The 12,099-nt window shown below is 55.1% G+C and overlaps 1 protein-coding gene across 1 annotated transcript; it reads left to right on the top strand.

The window, feature by feature from the left end:
- The first annotated feature begins 4,223 nt into the window (after nt 1-4,223).
- ANKRD33 (ankyrin repeat domain 33) lies at nt 4,224-6,299 on the top strand. The gene is made up of 4 exons (XM_004583306.4): nt 4,224-4,319; nt 4,483-4,612; nt 4,749-4,889; nt 5,599-6,299. Exons 2-4 carry the CDS (start codon nt 4,492-4,494, stop codon nt 6,297-6,299), a joined length of 963 nt encoding a protein of 320 aa, XP_004583363.3. The 5' UTR covers nt 4,224-4,319; nt 4,483-4,491.
- The last annotated feature ends 5,800 nt before the right edge of the window (nt 6,300-12,099 follow it).

Genomic DNA, 12,099 nt, shown 5'->3' with positions numbered 1-12,099 from the left:
CTTGAACGGCAGGAACCAATTACCTGCATCATCATCACCATCTCCCAGGGGCTGCTTAAGCCAGGAGCCAGAGCCGTTATGGGAGTCTTTTTTTTTTTTTTTTTAAGATTTATTTTTATTGCAAAGTCAGATATACAGAGAGGAGGAGAGAGGGAGAGGAAGATCTTCCATCTGATGGTTCACTCTCCAAGTGATTGCAACAGCCAGAGCTGAGCCAATCTGAAGCCAGGAGCCTGGAACCTCCTCTCGGTCCCCCACGCAGGTGCAGGGTCCCAAGGCCTTGGGCCATCCTCGACTGCTTTCCCAGGCCTCAAGCAGGGCACTGGATGAGAAGTGGAGCTGCCGGGATTAAAACCAGCGCCATATGGGATCCTGGTGCATGCATGCAAGACGAGGACTTTAGCCTCTATGCTATCACTCCGGGCCCCATTATGGGAGTCTTCATGATGAAATTAACCACGAAAGTCAGAAGCATCTTCTACTTTCCTGCTATGAAGCTTTGGAAGTTCCTTGGGGGTGTTTCTGATGACCCAGCAATCTCAGAGACACTCTTGTCTGGTTCCATAGAGAGACATGTACAGGAAATTCACAGCAGCATCTCATGCAACAGCAGGTGGTGGGCCATAAGTCTGGCCCCCATCCCTGGAGGAACGATGCACACGATGGAGTTCTTATCTTCCAATGTTTATTTTTACCTACTTGAAAGGCAGGGTGAGAGGGAGGAAGCAGATCTTCCATCCACTGGCTCAGTCCCCACACGCCTGGCCCAAGCCAGATGCTGGCGCCTTGATCTCCCTCCTGGCGCTGTGTGTGAGTGGCAGGTAGCAAACCCTTGAGCCATCATTCACTACCAACCAGGAGGTGCATCAGCAAGGAGCTGGAGCTGAAGTAGGGTCACCAGGACTCCAGCCCAGACATGTAGGAGTTCCAAGTACTGTAACAGCTTCCCTTTACGCAGCAGGAAGAGGAGGGAACAAGAAAAGCAGTGAAGAGGTGCACTCTGGGCCCGCAATGGCTCCATTGGCTAATTCTCCTCTTGCAAGTGCCAGGATCCCATATGGGCACCGGTTCATGTTCTAGCTGCTCTACTTCCCATCCAGCTCCCTGCCTGTGGCATGGGAAAGCAGTTGAGGACGGGCCAAAGCCTTGGGACCCTGCGCCCACGTGGGAGACTCGGAAGAAGCTCCTGGCTCCTGGCTCCACTCCGGCCATTGAGGCCATTTGGGGAGTAAATCAGTGGATGGAAGATATTTGTTTCTCCTTCTCCCTGTAAATCTACCTTTCCAATAAAAACAAATACATCTTTTTTTTTTTTTTTAAGATTTTATTGTTATTGGAAAGCCGGATATACAGAGAAGAGGAGAGACAGAGAGGAAGATCTTCCATCCGATGTTTCACTCCCCAAGTGAGCCGCAACAGACCGGTACGCGCCGATCTGATGCCGGGACCAGGAGCCTCTTCCGGGTCTCCCACGCGGGTGCAGGGTCCCAAAGCTTTGGGCCGTCCTCGACTGCTTTCCCAGGCCACAAGCAGGGAGCTGGATGGGAAGTGGAGCTGCTGGGATTAGAACCTGCGCCCATATGGGATCCTGGGGCTTTCAAGGCAAGGACTTTAGCCGCTAGGCCACGCCGCCAGGCCCAAAATAAATAAATCTTAAAAAATATAAAGAGGTGCACCCCATATCTCTTTTCAGGAAAGTAAGGACTTGCCCATCAGATTTCTGCCTGCATTTCCCTGGTTGCATTACATGGGGCTGGCGCCTTGGGGAAGCAAACTGATTCTCTGCCTGTGGGCCCTGGTTCAAGTCCTGGCTGCTCCACTTCTGATCCAGCTCCCTGTTGGTGTGCCTGGAAAGGCAGCAGTGGGTGGCCCAAAGCCTGGGGCCCAGAAGAAGCTCCTGGCTTCAGACTAGCCCAGCTCTGGCCATTGTGGTAATTTGGAAAGTGTACCAGCGAGTGGAAAATCTCTCCCCATCGCACTCTCTACAACTTTGCCTTTCAAACAAAAATTAATAAATCTTTTTTTTAATTGATGGCATGATCACACCTCACTAGAAAGTGACAGCTGGGTTTGTGTCAGCTCGTCACAGGTGTCTGGCTGATGTCTTTCAGCTGTTGCATGGAATCCTGCAGCGGGTCTACCGCATGTTATCGTGATGGCTGGAGAGACAGCAGCTGTCTTGTGACTGGAAGGGATAAGTAGCTTAATGGACTCCAACAGTGTCCTATCCCTGAAGATATTATCTTGTATGAAAATGGATCCCTTGTTCACTTAAGCTGTGGGTGCTGGTTTGGGTTCAGTGGCAGACAACGGAACTAGATCTAGCTAGATTCAACAGAAAGGGATCACAGCTGTGGATCTAGAAAATCACGTGACCTCAGCCCGTGGGAGAGGAATCTGCGGTCATTCCTCCCAGGGAAGACGGAGTGACACTACCACTGGCCGTGACCTGTGACTGGGATGAACGTCCCAAGCTGCATAGCTCAGCTCCTGATTCAAGTCTCGGGCGGAGCAGCATCTGCTCCTCTGGAAGCAACACGAGAGGCAGGTGTGTCGCAGCATGGGGAGCAGCTGGTCTGGTCCAGACATCACCCTGCTTAGGACGAACTGTATCCTTCACGCACTACCCAGAAAGCAGCAGGGAGAGATCGCAAGACCCCAACTTCTCGCGCCCAGATCTAATAGAGTTCTGCAGCATGATTCAGAACGGGTTAGCCAACACACATGCAACGTGACCATCCTCTTCAATGAAATGCACTTTGTCCACAATGAGGAAGAGCTGGTTGCTAAGGGAAAGAGGGGTAGGGTGCTGGGTCAGGTGCAGAGGAGGCAAGCAGCAAATACATTGGAACAAGGACTTGCACAGTGTGCTGTGGCAGCGAAACAGACAGAAGGATGGGGCTCAGGTTTCTACTGCTAAGCTCCGATTCTTTGCATTTCAGCACTCAATGCTAAGTGAAGCAAAAAAAAAGTTATTATTGCATTAGTAAGTATTTTTCATGGCATTATCTTGGGGCCGGTACTATGGCGACACAGGCTAAGCCTGCCTGCGGCACTGATATCCCATATGGGCATATGGGTGCCAGTTGGAATCCCAGCTGCTCCACTTTCCATCCAGCTCCCTGCTTTTGGCCTGGGGAAACAGCAGAGAATGGATCAAAACCTTGGGACCCTGTACCCACATGGGAGACCTGGAAGAAGCTCCTGGCTCCTGGCTTCGGATTGGCTCAGTTCTGGCCTTGCAACCATTTGGGAAGTGAACCAGCAGATGGAAGATATCTCTCCGTCTCTCTCTGTCTGTAAATCTGCCTTTCAAATAAAAATAAATACATCTTAAGAAAAAGAAAGTATCTTGAGCTTCAGTGACTACCTCAAGAATTAGTGTACTTAAGTGAGCATGTCACAGTTTTCACCCTCTGGCTCTGGTGCCCCCAGGACCTTATAAAGAAGTTGCAATCACCCCCAGCTATGGTGGTTCAGAGAGCCCCAGCCCTTCCTGTTAAGATCCTTGGTCTGCCACCCTCTCCCACCCACCACCTGCTGCTCCAGCAGAGGGGTGGCCCCTGGGCTGTGATTCCAGAGCCCTTGCCCTCTGAGTGCAGCCGGGCTCTGCAGAGTCCCTCACACCCCAGCAGGAAGCAGAGCCGGACCCAGTCCTGCCTGGCAGGGTCTCTTGGATACAGCTCCCAAGACAGAGCACCCGCCCCTTCAGGCCCCTAATCCCTTCCTAACCCGCTTGACCCAGCTCAGCCCAAGGTGTTTGCAGCCAAAGCCAGCCATCTGTCAGCTGGCCCACTCCTGGGCAGGGTTGGTCCCCTGCCAACTATAGTGGATGCTGGAGTCTGGGGACCTGCTGGGGGTCCCCCAGCTGTGCCCAGCTGCTGTGACTGTCTCCTAGAGATTTTCTCAAGACCAGGTGAGAAGCCCCTGCCTACTCTCACCACATCTCACTGGGATCCCGACAGAGAGGTCCCCACGCTGCCCAGCGCCTGCCCTTGTGTGGTGTGTGGGTGCCAGGGTGAACTTTGCTGCAAGTGGGCCCTCTCTCCCTTCTATTCCAGATGTCTGCTATGTGAGGATGAGAAGGAGTTGGCCTTTTCACTGCCTGCCTGGAGGAGGAAGACCTGCCGTCGGCGAGCAGGACAGGGCTGGGCATGTCTGGAGCAGCCTCCTGCCCAGTCAATGGCAACCCTGCCCCAGGCTGTCAGCTGGCGGCCCTATACTGGGCCTGTGCCCGCAATGACCCCACCCAACTCCAAGCTGTGCTGGACAGCGGGGTCTCTCCAGAGGAGGCCACGCAGGTGGACAGCAATGGGAGGGTGAGATGCCTTGGGGGCACTTGGCAGGGCAGCTGGGGCCCACAGCTCTGTAACCCCACTACTCGGCCCTGTGTGACTCCCTGAGAGGGTCACTGTAAAGGGGGTGGAGGAGGATGGGGACAGGCCCTGGGACCGTGGGGGAACTAAGCCGGCCCGCCCCCAGACAGGCCTCATGGTCGCCTGCTACCGTGGCTTCAGGGATGTTGTGGCCCTGCTTAGCCGCTGTCCTTTCCTTGACGTGAACCAGCAGGACAACGGAGGGGACACGGCTCTCATGCTGGCTGCGCAAGCAGGTACGAGGCTGCTGATCCTCCCCCACCATTGGCTGCTTCCGCCCGCCTCCCCTCACCGGAGCTAGAAGCTCTCCTGCCCCCGGGGTGGGGTGGACCTGGGTGCCTGTGGAGTCATATGGCCCTTGGCATCCTGCAGGTCACGTGTGTCTGGTGAGCCTCCTGCTCAACTACTATGCGGGCTTGGACCTGGAGCGCCGGGACCAGCGTGGGCTCACAGCACTGATGAAGGCCGCCATGCGAAACCGCTCTGAGTGCGTGGCCGGCCTTCTCATGGCAGGTGCGTGGTCTCCAGGGGCTCTGTCGGCCATCACTCAGTTGCAAAGAGGCAAGGGCAGGCTGAGGGGGTCAGAGATCAACCCAGGCTGACTTACTGGAGGAGCAGCGAGCTGCTCTCGATCGACACGACCCAGCCTGGTTATGTTGAGAGCTGTTTATACTAAAACTTTAGGGCAACAGCGATGGGTGGGAGAAACGTGAAACACAGGCTCTGTGTTTCTGGTGCTGGCCTTGTCACCAACCAGAGTTGAGCGCTATGATGAGGGCTTTTGAGGGACAGGCTGATGTGGTGGCTCTGGCCACTGGAGTAGCGTGGAGGAAGTGAGAGAGGAGACCACAGACTATGGGTGCAGCCCGGACCCCCTCCCCAACCCGCTCAGCCCTGCGCATTCAGGTGTCCCCATCCCACTTCCAGACGGAGGCCCACAGTGGATCTCTTCCCCACTCTGGGCCCCAGCCTCTCTGCTCTCCCCCACCCCTGCCCTCCTCCGGGAACACACGGCAGATCTGTGGCTTGGCCCACATCAGAAGGATGTTCAGCTCTTTCACGCAGCAGGTGGGGAGACTGGCCTCTCAGACCCAGCATCGTCACCATGGGGCTCTGTGCCGAGGAGAACCTGACCCTGCTCAGGCCCGTGGCTGAAAACTGTGCTCCCCCAACCCACGCCACACCTCCACAGATCACCTCACCCCTGCACCTGTCTCCGCAGGTGCTGACTTGACGGCAGTGGATCCTGTGCGGGGCAAGACAGCCCTGGAGTGGGCGCTGCTGACCGACAGTTTCGATGTCGTGCTCAGGATCCGGCAGCTGCTGCGGCGGCCCCGGGTGGAGCAGCTGAGCCAATGCTTCCGGCCTGAGTGGCCAGCTTTGCCCGGACTGGTGGCCCAGGCCCAGGCCCAGGCTGCCCCATCTTTCCTGGAGCGGCTACAAGCCACCCTGACCTTCTCCTTCCCCCAGGATCCTCAGGAGGGGGGCGTCCTAGACCACTTGGTAACCGTCACCACCAGCCTGGCCAGTCCCTTCCTCACCACCGCCTGCCACCCTCTGTGTCCTGACAGCCCCCCTGCAGTGGGCACCCGAGGCAAGTCTGTGCCGGAGCTGCTCGGCACTGCCCCACCCCCTCCCCTGGCGCCCCAAGCCCCCACGCAGGTAGATCCTGGCCTCCAGGTCTTTGTCCCCTACCAGGTCCCCCAGGGGATATTCCCTCAGTGGCTGCAGTGGAGGGGCAGTAGTAGCCCCAGGCCCCAAGTGCCCAAGATCCGTCTCTCCAAGGTCTCCTCGTCCTTCTCCAGCTTTTTCCAGCTCCAAGCAAAGCCCAGCTCTGCCGGGCAACAAAGGCTGGCCCCGCCCCTCTGGCACTACCAGGAACTACGGATGGAGAGGAAGAGGCAAGAGGAGGAAGCCAAGTAGCCACAGAATCAGGGGAGGCCGGGTAGGGAACCTGTGCCCAAGTCATGTACAAGGTTAGGCATGATGGCGGCCAGGGAGAGAGCGGCCACAGCCTAACTCCATCAGCAGGGACTTCATCAACGTTGACTAAATCGACTACAAGTGCAACCTGCAAAGGTTGAAACGGAGGTAAATCCAGATGTGGACCGATCCTCAAGAAAGACGGAGTGAAAACAACAGAAGCGTGGACCAGCAGGTGGGGTGTGCTGCTGAGTGGGCACAAAGACAAATGACGAGGACGAGCCTGAGGGCGACCCAGTCTCGTTTCCCGAGGGAGTCAAACAGGAAAGGACCAAAGGAAGAAGTGGAGAGCCGCCTCAGGCGGTGGGAAGCACATCACAGATATGGGGAGCGTTTCTTCCTCCCCGTGATAAAACATCTTGATTGAATCCTTTTAGCAGACAACATTGTTTAGCTGTTTCTCTTCCACAGGTTAGTGGCTTGCTAATAGGTTGTCAACGAATGCTAGTCTCACTGATTTGCAGCTGGGGGAGGTCTCATGGTGACTTTTCTCAGGCCTTATTTGCAAGGGTTTTTTTGTTTGTTTGTTTTTGTTTCTTTCTGCGAATGCACGTGTCGGGTAAGCGCATTTCCCTGGGTGGGTGTGTAGCCTCGCGGTTAAGGCCATCCCGGCCCATACAAGAGTACCTGGCTGTAACGCCTGACTCACCTCCTGCCCTTAGCTTCCTGCTACTGTCAGACCCCGGAAGGCAGTGGTGCTAGCTCTTGTCACTGGGCACCTGCCGCCCATCAGGGAGACTTGGATTGAGGATCCCAGCTTTCCTGTCTTCATCCTTGGCCCAGAACAGCCTCAGCTGTTGCAGGCATGAGGCGGGCGAGCCAGCCAGCAGAGCCTGCACGTGATCTGGGCAGACTTCGCTTCTCAAGGAGGAGTGAATAACTGACCCAGGGAAGGAGGAAAGCTTTTTACTAAACAATCATTTCAGTAGTTTTGGCTTTAACAACAATAGCAGCAAAAAAAAAAAAAAAAAAAAAAAAAGAATTAAAAGATTTATTTACTTTTATTGGAAAGTCAGATTTATAGAGAGGAGGAGAGACATAGAGGAAGATCTTCCATCTGCTGGTTCACTCCCCAGTTCAACGGCCAGAGCTGAACTGATATGAAGCCAGAAGCTTCCTCTGGGTCTCCCATGCAGGTGCAGGGTCCCAAGGCTTTGGGTTGTCCTCAACTGCTTTCCCAGGCCACAAGCAGGGAGCTGGAAGAGAAGTGGAGCTGCCACTAGGCTACTGCACCAGGCCCCTGGGTTTTTTTTTTTTTATTATTATTATTTATCTTTATTGGAAAGGCAGGTTTACAAAGAGAAGGAGAGACAGTAAGATCTTCCATCTGCTGTTTCACTCCCCAAATGGAGTGAACTGGGCTGATCCAAAGCCAGGAACCAGAAGCTTCTTCTGGGTATCCCAAGTGGGTGCAGGTTCCCAAGACTTTGGGCCATCCTCCACTGCTTTCCCAGGCCACAGTCAGGGTTTTGGAAGGGAAATGCAGCAGCTGGGACATGAATTGGCACCCATATGGGGTTGCAGGGGGAGGATTAGCTAACTGAGTCATCATGCCAGGCCCAAAACTGGGTTATTTTAGAACAGTTTCGGATCTACAGAAAAGTTGTGACATAGTACACCAAGTGTCCCTCCCCACCCCTGCCTGCCCAGCTACGCAGGCACTTTTGCTCCAACTGATGAACCAACATGACTTTTGACATTCAGATTCCCCTAGTTTTTTTTTAATAAGGATTTATTTATTTTATTACTAAGTCAGATATACAGAGAGGAGGAGAGACAGAGAGGAAGATCTTCCATCCGATGATTCACTCCCCAAGTGAGCCTCAACAGCCGGTGCTATGCCAATCCGAAGCCGGGAACCTGGAACCTCTCCCGGGTCTCCCACGCGGGTGCAGGGTCCCAAGTCCTTGGGCCGTCCTCGACTGCTTTCCCAGGCCACAAGCAGAGAGCTGGATGGGAAGTGGAGCTGCCGGGATTAGAACCGGCGCCCATATGGGATCCCAGGGCTTTCAAGGCGAGGACTTTAGCCGCTAGGCCACGCCGCCAGGCCCATATTCCCCTAGTTTTTAACGTGGGGCCTCTAGCTCCATCCAGGTTCCCCTGTCACACTCTGCCACCTCCTATCCTTGACTTTGACCATTTCTCAGCCTTTTCTGGGGTCCAATGATTCTGAGTGGTGAGCAGTGTTGCCCAGGACTTGCCTGGGTGGCCGTGGCCTTGGCAGCTGGTCCAGCCTCCCCCGCCGGGCGGGTTCCCTGTGCTCCTGTCTGTGCTGTGCCTAGAGCAGGGGTTGCTCTCCCAAGGCCACACGGAGGGCCTGGGATGTTCTGCTCCATCTCCTGGGGGTCACAGTAGCTACACAGGATTTGGGATTCTTCTGCCCAGAGCCCTGGGACTGTTTAATAATGGGATACCGACTTTCTTTCAAATTAAAAGGTGTATCTGAGTTGGCGTTGTGGTCACACTGACATCCCATATCAGGGCGCTGGTTCGAGTCGCATCTGCTCCACCTCTGATCCAGTTCCCTGCTGATGCACCTGGAAAAGCAGCGGAGGATGGTCCAAGCACCTGGTCCTCTGCCGCCGCGTGACAGCTCCTGGCTCCTGGCTTTGCTCCGGCCCAGCCCTCGCCGTTGTGGCCGTTTGGGAAGCGACCTGGTAGACTGGGTCTCGCTGTCTCTGTATCTGCCTCTTCCTCTCACTCTCTCTTTGTCACTCTGCCTCTCAAGCGCATAAATCATTTTTAAAAATATCTATTGATTTGTATTTGAAAGAGAGAGGCAGAGAGAGATCATCCATGCTCTGATTCACTTCCCAAATGACCACAACAGCTGGGCCAGGCTGAAGCCAGGAGCCAAGAACGTCTTCCAGGTCTCCTACGTGGGTGCAGGAGGCCAAGCACTGGGCGCATCCTCCACTGCCTTCCCAGGCATACCATTAGGGAGTGGGATTGGAAGTGGAACAGCTGGGACTCAAACCAGCACCCATATGGGATACTGGCACTGCAGGCAGAGGCTTAACTACTAAACCATGGTGCCAGTCCCAAATCAATACATCTTTTAAAACAAGAATAAAAATAAACCTAGTCTTTGAATAAGGAAAAATCATGTGTGTGCCACAAAAATGACTAACAGGGCTGGATAGTGTGTGCGATTTCTCTGTCAGGACTCGGAAAGCAACTGTCCCGGGCTGCAGCGGGTTCCAGGCTGATCTGGCTCTCTGGCACCTGTGGAAGCCTGAGTAAGCCAGCTGGTGGGTCTTGCCTCAACCTTCCTGTCCATCAAATGGACAAAGCAGGATTACCGGAAGGACCCCTTAGACAGTAGGAACCAGGCTTTTGGCAAACAGCAAACGTGTTCCCCAGCTGGGTGGCCTTGAGGAGCGGCCCTGGGAGCAGAGCCCAACGTCCCCAGGGTGAAGTGGGAGCTCCCTCCTTCCTGCTAACAGCACGTCAGCAAAGTACGCCTGTCGCAGATGGCACACAACACCTGCTGGTGAGATTCTGTGACCTGGGAGGCAGCCGGGATCTCGAGAGCAAGGGGCCCAAGCGTCTCCTGAGCTGCACAGCTGTCCCTTACAGAACAGACGAAAGAGCCACACGCTGGCCCTGCACCTGGAGTTACTAAGGCCATTCTGTTATGCACCTGCCACAACCTTCCAATTGTGCAGCTGGGGAAACCGAGACCCCTGGCAAATGGCACAGAGGCGGGACCCCGGAGCCTGCATGCATGCCCGGGCTCCTCAGAGCCCCACCTCCATCCCGGGACCAGGAGAATGACCCTGCTGGACTCACACAGCTGACTGTCCTGCCTGTTCCATCCGGGCTGCTGCGACCCTGTACAGACTAAGAGGATGGGATCGTCTGGGCCAGCAGAGGGAGCCCTTCTCAACCCCGGCGGTCCTAACCTATAACCCTTCGCGGGGGACCGGGTTGGCCTCCTGGGCCTCTCACAGTCAGCCCCTTCTCCAGCGTCCCAGCTGGCGACAGGGGTCCCAGGATGTGCAGAAGGAACACCGGCCCAAGGAAGCCGTCAGCTCCAGCCTCTGGAATCTGGCCTACTTGGCTCCGCCTCTTCCAGCCTCTGCGTTCTCATTGGTTACAAAAAAAAAAAAACAAAACAAAAAACAAACAGGAGGAGGGAGAGGGCTTGGAGAGGTAGTGTAGACAGTAAAGGCAGCACTCACCTGCTGACAGGCATTCCATGTGGGTACTGCTTCCTGCGCCTTCAGCTCCACTTCCAATCTAGGAAAGGTAGCAGAAGATGATGGGGCATGTGTTTGGGCCCCTGCCAGAAGAAGTTCCTGTCTCCTGGCTTTGGTCTGTCCATATGCTGGCCGTTGTGGCTAATCTGGCCCAGGGGTTATGATGCCATTTAAAACAGGTGTCCATATTGGACTTGACCTCGATTCCTGCTAGTGCCCAGACCCTGGGAGGCAGTGGTGGTGGCTGGGTCTCCTGCCACTCACACGGGAGACCTAGATTGGATTTCTAGTTCCCTGCTTTGGTCTGACCCAGCCCAGCCACTGGCCTTCATGAGCACTGGGGAAATGAAGGAGTGAACCAGCAGATGGTTGGTCTCTCTCTCTCTCCCCCACAGTATCTATTCTTTTTAAAATATTTATTTATTTTTATTGGAAAGGCAGATTAATAGAGAGAAGGAGAAAGATCTTCCATCTGCTGGCTCACTTCCCAAATGACCACAATGGCCAGAGATGAGCTAATCCGAAGTCAGAAGACAGGAACCCCCTTGAGGTCTCCCATGAAGGTGCAGGGTCCCAAGGCTTTGGTCCATGCTCCATTGCTTTGCCAGACATCGGCAGAACACTGGATCAAAAGTGGGGCTGCTGGGACATGAACTGGTGCCCGTATGGTATGCTGGAACCTGGAGGTGGAGGAATCACTAGTTGAACCATCATGGTGGGCCCTCTCCTACATTTAGAAAAGTAAAATAGCAAAAAGCAAAAAGCTCCTTCCGAAAAGAGGGAGGAGTGTGCATGACCTGCTCAGGAAGCCTCCGGCTGCTGTTAGGCTTAAAGCAGTGACTATGAGGACATAACCGAGGTACAGCTGGGGCTGGTAGGCATATCCTTGGGGGCCCTCAGCTCCATAGGTGAAACATGGACTCACTCCCAGCTGGCAGCCTCCAGAGGGACCCCAGTGCTGGCCATCCTAAGCCACTCTGGGATGCCAACCAGGCCCTGATGACTCACTTGCCAGAACCCTCGACATCGGTAGGTTCATCCCAGCTCCATGCCTGGCCAGTGCAGGCTTACTAGAAAGACCCAGCTACAGATCTTAGCCCCCTGAGGTGCTTAGCAGGACCTCTGGCAGCAGCTGTGGGTGTGGCAGAGCGCTGGGTCAAGAGCAGGCCAGGGAATCCACGTGTGTGTGTGTGTGTGTGAGGTGAGGTTGAAAGGAAGGGTGAACGCCTGTCTGTCCAAGCTCCCCTCTGCTCACGCTGGGTCTGCCTAGAATCCCTGCTTTCTTGCAATTGGCACTGCTGGGCACCATGTGTCTTCTGCCAGCCAGGCCCAGGCCGCCATCCTCCCGCTGTGTGCTGCCCAGCCAGGCCTCCCAGGCACTCTCTCCTGCCTGCTCAGCTGCCTGTGTGATTGGGGCACCCTGCGGAGGGGCAACACCAGCAGTTGTTCAATCATCCAGTTACTTTCACTTCTTGATTTAAAAGGAAGTGAGACAGGCAAGAGACCTTCCACCCTGGTTCACTCCCCCACACCCCAGG

This window comes from Ochotona princeps, chromosome 15 (genome assembly GCF_030435755.1).
Source record: "Ochotona princeps isolate mOchPri1 chromosome 15, mOchPri1.hap1, whole genome shotgun sequence".
Classification (NCBI taxonomy): domain Eukaryota; kingdom Metazoa; phylum Chordata; class Mammalia; order Lagomorpha; family Ochotonidae; genus Ochotona; species Ochotona princeps.
The sequence above is the reverse complement of the archived record's forward strand: the minus strand, read 5'-3'. Positions and strand labels throughout refer to the sequence as shown.

What these genes read in the sequence shown, in the direction of transcription:
- ANKRD33 (XM_004583306.4), top strand. Translation starts at nt 4,492, where the DNA reads ATGGTCGCCTGCTACCGTGGCTTCAGGGATGTTGTGGCCCTGCTTAGC. An exon ending in CATGCTGGCTGCGCAAGCAG is followed by an intron (nt 4,613 to 4,748) that starts GTACGAGGCTGC and finishes GGCATCCTGCAG; the next exon opens with GTCACGTGTGTCTGGTGAGC. An exon ending in GGCCGGCCTTCTCATGGCAG is followed by an intron (nt 4,890 to 5,598) that starts GTGCGTGGTCTC and finishes CTGTCTCCGCAG; the next exon opens with GTGCTGACTTGACGGCAGTG.